Raw genomic sequence first — 15,556 nt, forward strand, 5'->3', positions numbered from 1 at the left:
CAATTACCAGGGACTCTACAGCAATAGGATGGTAAGGTGGACCTCCACTGCAGGTGGATGGATTTTGACAAGGCTGATCCACTGCACAGACCTCTCCTCCTGGGAAAGAAGGGGCTTTCCTTGCCCCTCTTCCACCACCACAGAGAGACAGCTGATGCTGCAAAGCTGCCCCGTCTCTCCTGTAAGAGACATCTTTATTCCCCTGGAAATGAGAATAGACAATTTTCACACATACACACCATTGGCATGGAAAGGCACTTCCAGAGATGTTTCTACCCTACCTTGATTTAGGACCTCTCCTTCCCCTTGCACTACCTACATCACATCCTATAGCCAAGGTTTTCAAGGATTCATCAAGAGTCCTTTGCTGTCATGTCATAAACGTGTCACTTGATTTAATAAGTTTTATGGGTCTATGGACTATATGGAGCTATTCTGAGATTTTCATTTGCCTGCTGATACAAATGCAGGAACATCCAGGATACCCTTAGCTCTGGACTTCACCAGGTAAGTACAAGTATCTACAGTGTAGGTTTCTGCACGTATGTTGGCTCCTAAGGTTTCAGTGTAGCTGAAAAGGTGATTTGAGTCCTACAGCCACTAATTAAACATGTCATTCCCATGCAGCCACATCCAGTGTAGATGCTTACATCTCAGTAGCTGAGTCTAGTGCTGACCATCACCGTTGACCATCAATGGGTTGGCCACGCATGAGTGCCCAGTGCCATTTTAAATAAGTTAGGCCATACACACGGCCATCTATTTACCCCTCTAGTCACATGCACATTGTCCCAGAGGTCGTGTCTTACTGGGCAGTCCCATGAGATTCTTCGGATACCCTAGGGCAGCTCACAGGAATTAGACCTATGTATTTGGGCAACTCAATGGAATGCATAATATCAACCAGCTAATATTTTCAGAAAGAAAATTGGTTGTTTAGTTGGTTCAGAGAGGGAAATGATGCAAAAAAATCATCCATTTGCATTGACAAACAGACACTGCAAACATTGCAACAGCACCTTGGACCTTCTGCTATACTTATCTCCATCAACAGTCTTCTGGTGTTCCCAGGCACTTTTTCTCCCGCTAATTTTTTTCCCGCTAATTTTCTCCAGGTGGTCCATTACCAACCACCTTCATCTTTGAAGTTAAGAAGTAATAAAGATCTCTGAGTGGGTTGGTATTGAGAAGCAGCCTTCCCAGTGGCCAGGTAGGGAGATATAGTTGCCTCTCAGCTTGCTTTTGTGACCCTCTGTCATTGTTCAGGTTTAGCCGTGTGCAGCGGTCAAGCTGTACTCATTCCACCACACTCACCACTGCCAAGGTCCCCCCGGACAACCATGTCTGTTCCCACAGCCCTATAAATGCCAGAGCGCTCCGTCCTCCCCTGCTCAAAGGTTCTGGAGTTGTGGCCCTGTCTCCACACTGCGACTGAGACCTTCCACCATGAAGCTCTTCTCCTGCCTCATGGCTCTTCTTCTCTTCCTTCTCCAGGCTGTTCCAGGTAAGGGGCAAGACCCACACTGGGGTCAAACCAGAAACTTCCCACAGAAGTCACCACCAGGTGCTGGCTCCTTATGACTCTTTGAAGTCTCTTTATGCCACTTTGTGGCACTACTGGAGGACGGTACCATGGAAATCATCTGCCTCCCCTTACCTCAGGATCATAAATAGTCTCCTTTGTGTACAGTAGAAGAGCAGCAGAGATGTTCCTTTCTATTACTCAAATTGAATTACACCAGAGAAGTTTGCTTAAGTTCTCTGAATATGCTGGTTCCTCTTCGTCAGCCCTTCTGCTGCAGGTTCATTTACTGATTGTGCTTTTAGCCCAGCTTTTCTTCATGCTTAATGAAACGTCCCACCTTGGAGTAAGTCTTTCAGATCAGGAAGGAACTGGGCAAACCTCTTGTCCCTGTTAACTGGGCCAGATCCCATCTTTTAATCTTTAAGTCACAGGTACACTTCAGGGTCTACAAGCACCATGCTGTCCCTTGCATGACCAGCCTGCAGCATTTCAGTACCATAATTTAGAAGCATCCAAAGGCTGGTCTGGCCCTAACAAGCACAACATGTATGCCCAGGATATGTCCATAAACTTGCCATCAGGATCTGCACTTTTTCTCTAGTTATACAAAGACCTTCCTTGGAGGCCTGTGAGGTTCCATGAGGCTTCTCAAAACTTTTGGAAAACCTGCCTGGGGTTTGGGGGGTATTTGTAAAGCCCCCTAACTGGGGTTTATGGGGTTTCAGCAGGAGGAAGACCATGAGAAATGGACTGATCCTGCAGCACAGCTGGGAATCCCATTCTCCCTGTAGGTCTCAGCTTGCCCAAAGACACCTTACGTTGTGTTGGATACCATGGTTACTGCTTCCGTTCAAAATCCTGCCCAGAGCCATTTGTTGCATTTGGAACTTGTTCTCGGCGTCAGAAAACCTGCTGCATAGGTACGTGTGGAAACCCTGCCCAGGCAGGCAATGTTTGGAGAGGAAGCAAAACACATTCTCATTCCCTTTGTCTCCAAATGGTCCAAGCTGTCTCCTCCCACCTGCAAAGATGGACCTCACTGTTCCTTCACTGATGTCCGCATGGAGCAGAGGAATAGAATTGCCATTTTGGGCTGGCCAAATACCACGTAGTCCAATGTCCTATCTCCAACAGAACAGATGCCCATGAAAATAAATAAAATAAAAATGTGGCCCACACAGAGTTCTCCTTCCTTGATATATCTGTTGGGGGACTACTGACCGTATCCACAGAATACAGATACATGTTTAATTGGTGTGTTTAATAGGTGCCACATGACTTCTTCCCTGTAAATTGATCTAATCTGTTCTGGACTTCCTTATTTTTGGAGCTCCTCAATAGTCAGCGTGTATCATTAAGTCAATACATGCTTCATAGTCAACCGTGTTAATCAGACCTAAGGTTCATCTGATCCAACGTCCTGTATCTGTCTGTGGCCAGAAGTGGATGTTTCTATACAGCTACTCTGTGTGTGTAAAATGACTATTAATGAACACCACAACCATATAATTACACTTTCATTATATATTCTCCTGGCTTTCATGAATTTGCAGCTCAGGACTTTTAGATTTAGGCATCTTTGTGCTTAAAGGTCCTTACTGGATTGTCCCCCCTTAGGTTTGGAATTTTATTTTTTTTTTTTTAAATAAAAAAAAGCACTGTTCCTTCAATTTTATTCAGAACCACCTCCTTCTGTTCTGCAAATGAAATGTAGACATTCTGCATCCACTTTCTTTATACCTTTACAATATCCCTCCTTCAATTGTTTCTTTTCCAAGTCGGTGTGTCACTAATTCGTCTTCTTACAGAAGTGTCCTATAGTCCTTTGTGTTTTTGCTTTTGGAGACACAGTAACCAGAACCTCATGACACTTTCCATGTATGAGTTTGTTCAGATGGTGGTGTAATGTTTTCTGTTTTGATTTAAAATCCTTTCCATTGCAGACACAACATCAAACTTCTATACTTGTCAAGACGAGGGGGGTCACTGTGTACCTCCAAAAATCAAATGTCTGCAACAACAAGTGGGACTTTGCCCTCACAGGAAGTGGAAGTGCTGCACAGAAGTGTAATAAAGACCTCACAGAATTGCAGATAACCACAGAAAAATATGGACAAGAAAACAAACAAGTTCTCTTCCTTGTGTTATAGTGAAGTTGTCTGCTTTTATCAACATGTGAAGGATATATAAGACATGTTTCTTTATACAACAAGGGCAATAAATACTTAATAAACAGGTCTAATAATTGTATATGAATGGAGAGGGGCAGAATGTCTCTCCATTATGCTCATACACAGAAATCCACAGGAACTTTGCTGTGACATCCTTGGAACCCACATCCCCTTGTAATCCAAAGTACAGCTCCCTCCCTTTTCTGTCTTCCTTTCTTCCTTCCTACCTTTCCTTCCTAATAGAAGGAAAGACAATGTCTTTTCCTTCTACTAAGGTGATGGAAACAAGGGCTGTCCAACTATCATGGTCAGGACATGTCTACACTATTCAGCTCCCATTCTCCAAAGCAGGATGCCAGTCAACTGCTCTTCCCCACCTCCTTATTTCTACCAATGAACTGCACCCACTTGAGCACAGGTACCATCTATGGGAAGCCTTTATGTGTGACTGGGCAAATGGATCTAAAACCATCTATTTAAAACTATTTTATGCAGTTCGTGCTTCCCTTTGTGGTAAGTTTGAATTTATTAACTGCGGAAGTTTCATTCAAAATGTAGACAAAAAAGGGTTTGCTTCTGAGCATCCTCTCCATGTGCTCAGCAGCTTCCAGTCATGACTGATGGCTTTCTGATTTCGCCAGTTGAAGGCTGAGTAGCTGGACTTCTTTGTAGAGGAAAATGAGAAGGGGTGGCATTCATCTCCCAGCCACCTAAAAATGACCCTTGGAGAAGAAGCTGTGCGCCTTCCTTGGATGGGAGGATTTCAAACCCTTCCCACACAGGACAAGAAGCCCCTTGAAGCAGAAAACTTCCATCATCCTGTTTCTCAACAACTGAGATAGCCTTTCCTCTGGACTGAACTAATGCAAATGGCTTGTTCATGTCCCCACCACATACTTCAGAAAGGTCATTCTCTAAATCAGTGTGTTAACTATCATCCTAGTCTTCATAGGCTGCTCTACTGGGCTACAGAGAGGAACAGATCCACTGGCAACATCATTACACTCATGGGCCACAGACAAGAAAGCTCTTTCAGCTCTGGGGGTGTCCCTTCATCCTTACTGAGTGGACCAGGATGTGGGGCAGCATGTGAAGGGTCCTGACCTACAACGGACCTTCCAGTCTCAGAGATATCAAGGAGCAGCAAGAAGTCCTACTACATGCTCAAGAGAAGGTACATCTCACCCTCACGAAAGGGAGAGGAGGATAAAACACACAGTGACACGTGGGACCAGCCAAGTTTTATCATCAGTTATAAGGCACAAAGAGGATGAGGAGAGGGGAGCAATGGTGCTTGGGAGGGGGCTATCAGTAAAAATCAAACCCACACCCCTCTGTTGGAGTGGAAAAGCACTGAAAAAGCAACACATCACCAAAAATGGCCCGGGGAGAGGAGGTGGAAAAATTCTGTCCTTTGCAAAACCTGAGCAGGTTCATCTAGAAATTATTACCAGACTGCAGCAGGCAGTCTGCTGACTCTGCTGTTCCTCTGAGATCAGTATCTCCCTAGCACGGAATGGTCCACAGCTTCAAACCCTTTTGCCAGACCCGCCTTGCAGGTTTGCCCACCACGTAGCCCAGAGGGGCAAGTCCAAACACTACGATGTGCAAACAGTTGTGTAAAGGTCCCTGACCGGCTCCTTGCTGTAGACCCAAAGGAACAATCCTACTCCTAAGGGACTAGCTCCCACTCCAAGAGGGTGGTTTGACCTATTTCTTGTCCAGCAGGTGACCATGGAGTAATGGAGTAATGAAAATAATAAGTGGAGAAGGAAAATGAGGGGTTGGCCAGCACTTGACTGCCCTAGATCAGGACTGGTCAGCCTTTGAACAAGATATTTTAACCCATCTGAGCCTAAAGAAAGAAAAAATCTGTCTTTCTCCCTTCTTGGGTTTACGGCCAGACTCAGTTGCCCACAGTTGGACATTGGTGTCCCTTGAGATGACCCAGGGTACTGTGCCAGGCTTCCAGAGTGTCTCGTCTGCAGAAATCCCCAATACCTAACCATCTCAAGGGACATAAATCAAGCTTTTCCTGCCTGCTGATCCAGGAGAGCCAACTTTGACTCTATCAAGTGCACCTGATCTAAATTTTTTTTAGGGAGAAGGGAATTTTCACCCTTGATCTTTTGACTATCCAGTTCAGGATGTATTCGCACAGTTTTATTAACACAGCCGAACGGACAGCAAACAGCAGGACCAGGCAGGAGCAGCAGCCAGGAGAGAATAAGTGGAATATCTCAGGCTGATTTTACTGCAAGAGCTGCATATCTACCACATAATTACCACCAAGTGGTGCGTTGCTGAGCTTAACCCGCTACGTCCTCCACCAGTGCTGCGTGCTCATCATGCTCAGGAATGAAGCCTCCCAAATTCCTCGCAAGCCAAAGCTGGAATTGCCTTTTTGGCAGGAGAAAAAAATCACACCCAGGTTTCAGCCGGAGAAAATATTCACAGGAGCTCAGATGAAAAAATGAATCACTCCTAGCCTGCACCGTTCTCCTCCTTGCAGCTCCTCAGGAGCCTTTCCTTTCAGGTTGCCACCTTCCCACCCATCAGCTCCCTGGGGGACTTTGGTGGCTGCAGGTGAAGGGCAGAGCGTTCCCCTGAGCCTCTTTTTTCACCGACCAGCCTGTAACTGGCAATTTACCAGTCCAAAATGCCAACTGCCAGGGAGAGGCATCGGGGGAGCCGATAACCAGTGAACGTGAAGCAAGTCAACATTGTTTGGAGCCGCAGCGCTGGGTCGGAACGACACAGAGGGTTTCTCAGCAGCAAATGTTACTCCTGAGACTAGAATATAATTAACTCCTGCCTACTCCCTCCTGCTTCCCGGATGCCATCCAGAATGCCATCAGCACGCAGAGGCTTCTGCAAATTCTCACGCTGAGCCCTGTGACTTTCCAGCAGGACCAAAGCAATGGGGATCCTTTGGTTCATTTTAATCTTCGTCTCCCTCACCTGTCACGGTAAGACCAGGAAGGCCAAGGGTGGTAAACAGAAGTATCTGGGAAGAGGAATAATTTTTCTTCATTGTGTAATCAAATCTAAATACTACAGGTACTGAGGGGGAAAGGTGCCCTCAGGTTTCCAGATAAGATAGTGGGTGAGGTACTTTGTCAAAATGCATGATTTAATCCCTTGGGGTAATACAAAAAATGAGCGAGGAAGAAGCTATGAAAATGGGGCACCTCACTGGCTTTCTAGGAGCAGACTGGTTGGAGAAGCCCTGGAGGACATGTCCTGTGCGCTGGGAAAATGTTTCTGCCTTTTCTCAGGCTGCAGCTGCCTCCTTGGTTGGGCGAGAACAACCGCTCTGACCTCCCGTGCACGCTCTTTGCCAACATCCTGAACAAACAACAGCATGATTAAATGTTCCTTGAGTGAGGCTGGCTCTGAAACTTCATTTTTTTAACGGATGTCTGAAGTTGTCCTTTGGGGCAGGGATCCCGTGTGTGCTCTTCGCAGCTGTGCATGCCCAGGCTCCACACAAGCTCTGCTAGCCAGGCACATGATGCCAGGAGGGATTTTGGGCTGCATCCCCAGCAGCGTGGCCAGCAGGGAGAGGGGGGGGATTCTGCCCCTCTGCTCCGCTCTGGGGAGACCCCCCCCAGTGCTGCCTCCAGCTCTGGGGCCTCAGCACAAGAGAGACATGGAGCTGTTGGAGCGGGGCCAGAGGAGGCCACGGAGATGCTGGGAGGGCTGGAGCCCCTCTGCTGTGAGGACAGGCTGAGAGAGTTGGGGGGGTTCAGCCTGGAGAAGAGAAAGCTCCAGGTAAAAATAGTGGCCTTCCAGTCCCTAAAGGGAGCCTACAAAAAAGATGGAGAGGGACTTTTTATAGGGGCATGAAGTGATAGGACGAGGGGGAAAGGCTTCAAACTAGAAGAGGGTAGATTTAGATTAGATATTAGAAAGAAATTCTTTGCTGTGAGGGTGGTGAGACCCTGACCCAGGTTGCCCAGAGAAGCTGTGGCTGCCCCGTTCCTGGAGGTGTTCAAGGCCAGGCTGGATGGAGCTTTGAGCAATCTGGTCTAGTGGGAGGTATACCTGGGCAGGTGGGTTGGAATTAGATGATCTTTAAGGTCCCTTCCAACCTGCAACATTCTGTGATTCTATGATTTTACTCACCCCATGCACTTTACCCACCAACTTGCTGCTTCTTTGTACAGGAGATGCTTACGGACCAGACCGCTGTAAACATGAAGGGGGCTTGTGCCGACTTGGAAACTGCATTTCTGGTGAATACCTGGCTAGCTACTGCTTTGAACCCATCATTCTCTGTTGCAAAACTTTGTCACCCGCTACCACAAAGAGCTGAAGATTTCCAAAGGAGCAAAATGCAGCTCATGGAGAGCTGCAGGCTCCACTGACAAGGAATGAGCTGCCGTTGGGAAGCAGATGTTGTGCCTTTCTCTGACTGTTGCTCTTCTGGGAAAACATACCTGTAGATTCACTCGTGGATTTCTGAACGTGTTGCTTTTTGCTTTTGCTGTGGCTTTCTAGGAAACACTGTGACAAGAAGAAATTGGGACCACCCAGATGATTATCTATTGCCCCTTTTGGCATCTGGTTGTTACCTGTCGTGTACAGGTGAGAAATTGTTTCTCCCTTTATCTGAAAGCAATAAACCTGACATTTAGCAGAACAGCAACCACCTGTCTGTGACTCCTGCTGACACTCAGCAAGGCTGCCGCCGGTGGGATGCTCTCTCTCCCACTGGCCAGCAGTGACCACAGCAGCCCGCACCTTCCCAGCAGAGCTGGGTGGCTCTGTCTCTTTATTTCGCTTCCAAGAGAAAACAGTTGCAATGGGGGTAGTCTTTTTTCCATGGCTTTTGGTGCAAAAGCCACTCGGTTTGACATAAAGGCAAGCGTGGCCTGTGTTTCTCAGGCAAGTCCCCCCCTCCCCCCCATATCTACTCTTCGTTTCCAGGCTGTGCCAGGTTCTTACAGGCACTGGGAAGGGCTGGCCGGAGAAACAAGGAACAGAAGAGGAGCAGGGATTCTCCACGTGCATACAGACCCCATTGCCCATGGGGTTCATAACAGGAACATGCTGTCTATCAGCCATCACCTAGACCAGAAAATGCAAAACCCAGCAGACTTGTCACAGAATCATAGAATAATAGAATGATTTGGGTTGGAAGGAACCTTAAAGACCATCCAGTTCCAACACCCCTGCCATGGGCAGGGACATCTCCCACCAGACCAGGTTGCTCAAAGCCCCATCCAACCTTGTCTTGAACACCTCCAGGGATGGGGCAGCCACAGCTTCTCTGGGCAACCCGGGTCAGGGTCTCACCACCCTCACAGCAAAGAATTTCTTCCTAATATCTAATCTAAATCTCCCCTCTTCCAGTTTGGGGAAGCTTGCTTGTTTTAAATATGGTGGGGAATGGATATGAAACTTGTGTACCATTGCCCTTGACAGGTTGCTCTCCTCATCCACAGACTGCGTTTCTGGTGTTCCTCCTTTCCTCTGTAATCACCCAGCAATAATCCCAAAGCAATTAGCCTGTTTGCACCTAACAGCTCTCTGCCTATGAGCTGCATCAGTCTAAATCCCCTTAGCTGTCCAGATCCACTCTCAGCCCTTCTGTGTTTTTTCAGCTTGAAATTTTGACACTCCCCTGCCTCTGTCAGTTAGCTCTCAGTCTCCCTTTCCAGGTAAAATATTTCTCTCTGGGTCAATCATTTCTGTGAAAGCAAGAAAACAATGATGTCACGAGAGAGCTATGCCAATTAACCCAGGCGCTGGTGAGAGCCAGGGAAAAGTCCTCCCTGGGAGATGAAATTCTTGTTGTGATGAATCAAACAGGAAAATTCCCATTGACCTCATCAGGGTCAGGACCCGTTGCCAGAGGTCCAACAATTAATTCATCCATTCTCCATTCTCCTGTGAGCAACCCAGATATTCTCCTCGGGTCGTCATAACACAGCCCAGGACACCAACACAGGCAGGGAGACACCAGTGCTCCCCTAGAGATCCCCTGCGCTTGGATGAGCCGTCAGGAGAGCCGGATTACCCAGAGATGGCTGCCAGCTTGGGAACCGTTGCTGAAAACAGAGACTGGGCTGAATCCAGAGCCAAATTCCTCCCCAGATCCAGCCTGGCTCTCCGACGTGTGCTGATGTATGAACACAGCACAGGCAGGCTTTTAAATCAAGGCGCCTTTCCAAATCAAACAGTTTATTTCTCACGTTGGTCCACAACATTCGTGATTCGTGCCTCTTATCTGGGGGGACACTTGGCCACCATGTTTATAGCCTGGCTTACTAAGAAAATGAAACATGTGGGCTCCTGCAGCTCACCCTGTACATCTCCCTGCCCGTTGGTGGGCCTTCTGCCCCCTATACATCTTGGACCTGTTGGGCAGCCAAATTTCAACCAGGGAAGGTGGAAAAGCTCAGACAGTTTATAGGCAACATTGTCCCACTGGCAGTAATGTAAATGCAGGCTGCTGCTGAAAGGCATGGTCACACTCTCCCTCACTTGCTGATCTGGCTGGAGATAAACCTAAAATACCCAAAACACAACCCAACAAAAAAGAAAAGCACTAAAATTGATCATGATTTCTCTGCCTGGTGAATAAGATGAAATGACTTCCCTTCCAGCCATCTGGTCTGACACCGAGGGAGGAGAGAGAAAGCACCAAGGACATGGTGGAAGGTGGAGAACATCACCCTCCAGTCCATCAACCCTACACAAGTGTTTCTTGATGTGGTTTCTTGACCCGCTACCTCATCTGGGGCTGAGCACCCAGCCACCAGCACAGCTCATGAGGAGGTGCTTAAACAACAGCATGAGATGCTTTGGTGTAAGTGTATGATAGGGAATGTTGCTCATATTAATTACCCCCTGGTTGGTGTATCCCGTAACCCCAGGGAGGAGGAAGCACTAAACTCCTCTGGTTGAGTGACCATGTCCATCCCCTCAGCACCGACCTGTTCACCTGTGTGGTTTCATTCACCATGAGACCGCACTCATACAGGGCTCAAACACTATTTTCCAACCCTTTATATTCAAAAGCCAAAAAGTATTCATTGTTTGAGGCTCTCAGTAAAAGTCATCCCCAGTGTGATCCTTTGCCAGAGGACTTCCACCCATGACCAGCAGTCCTGCTCGACTGAGGCCATTTCCCAAAGTGTAGACCCAGATGTGGTCAATGGGGTTCGTCTGAATCCAACCTTTTACCTGCAGGGTTGCATGTAGGAGTAGGGGAGAGAGTAGAGTAGAGTAGAGTAGAGTAGAGTAGAGTAGAGTAGAGTAGAGTAGAGTAGAGTAGTCAGGCAAGCAAAGGGGGAAGCCAAAATAGCAGAAGAAATGAGAAGGTGAAGTGTACCATCCCTTAAGAGAAGCAGGCTGGTGAGAATTTAGATCAGGCTAGTGGTCCACTCTGAAAAGACAATAAGTTTTTGCCCTCATGGGAGAAAGCCAAATGAGGAAGAGGATTTTTGTGGGAAAGGTTTGGTTGAGCCCTTAACTCCAGCTACCTGCACCTGACAGAGCTCAGAAGGCTAAGAGATAAGAGCTCTTCAGTACTACCCTAGTAGACCTACATTAGCTTCTAAGGGAGACCCACAAATCATCCAGACACCTTGGGATGTATATCTGGGGTCTTTGCAGCCATACGGACAGCCAGCGTAGAGCTCTACCCTCATGCCCTGTCTGTCAACCAGCACAAGCCTCATGAATAACTGGAGAGGTCAGTTCATCAAGGCATGGTATGAACGTCCTCCTCGCTGGAATTAGTTTGCTGCTCCCAGGCAACAGGCCAGTGTTTGTTTGGCAGAGAGAGACAGACAGAGACGAAATCCTCTGCTTCCACCCTAAAAATGTCACTGTAATGGAGCTGTGTAATCAGGGGCAGAACAGTGGTCAGATGGGATCCTGGTTGGAGAAGCAGAGATCTCATAGCCTTGAGCAAGTCTCTTAGATCCAGGTTGTTCCTCACATCCCCAGCTATCCCATGGAAACCAGTGCAACCACCTGCATGCCGGGCTCTGCCTTCACCCCTGTCTAGTAGATAAGGGGGTGAAGCCCACTCTCATGGGTGCTTCTCTACCTCCTGTGGAGTGAAAGACATCATTGCCTGACCACAGCCTTGCTTTGGGGGCATGTTAGGGAGATGGGTCTGGATTCAGAGGCCGTATCTACACAAGTAAACCAAACTACATGAGTCTCAGGCTCAGACATTAGCAGATACCCAGATACCATCAAACTAGCACTTTGCCAGACTGCTCCTTGGCAAGGTCTGGAGGTGGGCACATGCCAGGGACAATCTGTAATAGACATCTGGATATGGCCATGGAGCTGGCAGGGAGAGCTTAGCTGGGCAGACACAAGGTGTGCTGAGTCCATTTGCTGTGGGCCAAAAAACAGCATTTAAAAAAAAATCCGGAGAAAGGAGGAATTTGAAGATTCAGACCACATCAAACGAAATCTTTGTCCGCTAGGACAGCAAATAAGCTGCAGCAAGCTGTGTGACCAGGAGCTTAGTGGGTTTAACAGGTGGAGTGGAGCATGGTGCAGGAGAAGGCCAGCATGAAGTCTGGCTACCAATATCACCAGTGTGATGTGGTCCACACACCAGGCACTAGATGCCTTTGAGATGTCCAACGTATTGGCCCTGACCTCCAGTTGACACAGCAAAAGGGCACACAGATCTGGCATCACACCTACCAGCCCGGTGTCTCGGGTACCCCAGAACATCCCAAATGCTAATAGATGCCTGTTCAGGTAACTGACATGGCTGCTAGATCTCCATGAAACCCAGTGATCACTTAGACATCTCATGAGCTTGAAGACTTACGTGTTTTAAGGGATACATTCATATGTATCATCCATGAGATGCCTGTAGGCCTAAACACGCATAGGGTTTTGGAATTATCCTCAAACATCTTCCCCTGGGCTCATGGGGGACCTGGAGAGTGGGCAGGAGGCACAACAGAGCCTTCTGGACAGAGGTTGAGTCCAGAAGCGTCTCTTGCAAAGCACAACTAGTGATGAGTGGTTATGGGGGGATATGGTGGAAGTCTAAAGGATCAAGAAAGTCTGCCGAAATGTGCTGAGGGTGAACGGGGTCTGACTGTTCACGGTCTCATCGTGCACAAGAACTGGTGGGAAACTGGTGAGAGACACATTTTAAACAAACAAACACAGATGTTCCTTTATGTAACCAGTTGCAGACCTATGAAACTCCCTGTTGAAGGATATCGCCATGCAAAGCTTCTCTCCTCAGACCAGAAAATAGCGTGAGAGCAGGAGAAAAGTTGAGCTAAACACCACAAATGTGCTTACTCTAATTCCCCATAAGGCTGCTGTTATAGGCAGGAGGTGGATGGTCCCGTGAGCTGGTTCATAATGAAAACCTGCCCACGGCCAAGATGGGTTTCAGGGCCAGAGCTGGGCCCAGAACTGAGCCCAGGTAACTTCTTCCCGGGCTCTGTCAGCACTTGCTTGGCTCAGCGTTTGGTAAAAAGCCACCGGTGGGATGATGGGATGGGGAGGTGGAAGCAGCATCGCAAGCTGGCAAGGGGCACCAGAAGGCTTTCACATCACTGAAGGATTTGCCCTTGTCTTCATCTGCTCTGCTGCTGGCGTAAGTTTATCCCAGGATGCATTTTAAAAATCAGGCTGCTTAGGTCCTCGACCCAAGGCAGATGAAGTCAGTGAACCTAGCCCTCCCATTTGAGCCCATGGGGTAGATGGGGATTGACTTGACCCCTCCCCAGCCCCAAAACCTCTGAGACGCCCAAGAGCTAATTTCTGTGCTGCGTGTCGCTGAGCACAGACCAGCCTTTGTGCAGTGTGGGATCTGAGAAAAAACCCATCTGGTGGCAGGTTGGAGAGCAGGGAAGGGTGGGAGGCTGATGGACCAGCCCCAGTAGGCTCACCAGAGGTTGAGGCCAACACAGAGTAGGGACCGCACTGGAGGGAGGAGGTCCATCTGCTGTCAAATCAATCGCCCAGGGGATAGAGACTTCCTGCCTCTGATTTCTGGGGGAAATCTGGTTTATGTTGGTATCATCTGGTTTTGGCTCTCTTTCCCAAGGCACGTTCTGCAGCTTGACCCGTGCACTTCAGCTGCAGAGCAGGGGCTCATGATGGTGTGGAGGATGCATCCTGACCACCTTTGCGCCTGCCCCTGTGGAGCCTGAAGCATTCAAATAGCTCCAGACACAGCTTATCCTTTGAGATGGTGCTGCTCCCACCAAGGGAAAGCAGCTGAGCTAGAGATAAAAGATGGCCTTTTGCCATCCATCACTGGGAACACCATGGCCATGTGGTGCTCTGGCTCCGTGCTAAACCTCCTCTCTAGAGTACATCAAGCCACCCGCACACACATGTTCAGGCACATCAGGTCACATATGGAGAGCAGGGCACTCGTATGAGCGTCCACACGCTCCTCCCTGCTCAGGTTGTGGCTCAAGAACTGCAGTCTCATTTCTGCTAGAAAAGCCCTGCCCCGACCCCATCACACCATCTCTCACATTGGAGATGTCAATCCTCAGAGGTACACGTGGTGGGTGATGGTCTCCCACCAACCGCACCAAGCAGTACCACCAGATATCCAAAACACCAACACTTCTAGAGAGGCTCTACAAGCATCCTTGCAACCATTCCTTCCTCAGACAAGGTCACAGAACCATTGTCTTTCCCCAGGTTGCATGTGGCCAATTCGCACGACACCCTGTTTAAATGCTCGGTGCCCTGTGATCCAGAGTCCAGCTGGTGAAGGGTCCCTTATCTGCACTGTTTGATGAAGGTGACCCTTGCTCTGTTCAAGCAGCCTGAAGGCCATCGGTTTTACATTTTTCCAGCACTACTTGGCACCCAGCTTGCAAATAAAAAGCCATCAAGGTGACTTATAAAGGGAAAAGGGAAGACTTGGTGATGCCCTCTACTGCATCGCTGCTGTAAAAAGAAACCTTTATGGAATTTCTATTTCCTCTTCCTCTATTTGTTGTTGGTTGGGGGTGATTTCTGCTCGTTATTTGCTTTGCGTTGTTTTCCCAAGTTGCAACTCAGGTCCCACCTCTACTGATTTCCTGGAACAGACCTGGAGAACTAGTACAAACCAGGGAGCCTGCCAGCATTCCTGGGAGAGCTGTAATACACAAGCTTTCCTAAAGCTCCCACTCCCGATAATCACAGGGAGCTATCCCAGCTTTCCCATTTAATAAGTGCATAAATGAATAAGATGCTAAATTACCATTTTTCTTGGCAGTTGTAAACAAAACCTTGGCAAACTGTCTCTTCACAGGTCAGAAGTTGGGAAATGCAAACAGACCTTTGGTTTTTAAGGATCCCATGATTTTCAAGCCAATTTTGTGTGTGTTGGGGACTGCTGAGGAGGAGACTGGATTTTTTCATGCTTGACTGTGTCAATGCTAAACACAGAGACTGGGAGCTGGAAACACACAAAAAGAAAAAAAAAGCTTGGATGGGATTTTAACAAACACTTGGACAGGATTTTAACATCACATGCTCGAGTCTACAAACACAAGAAGAGCCAGGCTGGGTCAGCCCCAATGTCCTGTCTCCAGCAGCAAGCAGTAGCAGACTCCCCAGTGTTCAGTGCAATTTGTTGACAAAACCCTGCCTTTCTTTTATTATTTTTTTTCTTTGTTTTTTCTCTGTTGTTTTTTTCCCCCCCCTGTAACACGTTCAAGAGCGGGCACATCCCAGTGCAACTGTTTGCTGTCATGTTGAAATGCATCTGTGATTGACAAAGTTCCCCCCACTCCAGGAGCGTTACACAACCCCCGGGCACTATAAATCCAGGATTTCCCTCTTCTCCATCTCTTTACGGCCCCTTCACTCCTCCTTGTGGTGGAACCCCCACCCACCTTCAGCT

At 48.1% G+C, this 15,556-nt stretch overlaps 1 protein-coding gene across 1 annotated transcript; it reads left to right on the plus strand.

Moving 5' to 3' along the window:
- Positions 1-6,532: 6,532 nt before the first annotated feature.
- On the plus strand, positions 6,533-8,014 carry LOC141468751 (gallinacin-12-like). The gene is given in 2 exon segments (XM_074153917.1): positions 6,533-6,665; positions 7,866-8,014. Coding segments are annotated over 2 exon segments (282 nt in total).
- The last annotated feature ends 7,542 nt before the right edge of the window (positions 8,015-15,556 follow it).

Source organism: Numenius arquata, chromosome 9 (genome assembly GCF_964106895.1).
Source record: "Numenius arquata chromosome 9, bNumArq3.hap1.1, whole genome shotgun sequence".
In the NCBI taxonomy this organism is placed as follows: Eukaryota; Metazoa; Chordata; class Aves; order Charadriiformes; family Scolopacidae; genus Numenius; species Numenius arquata.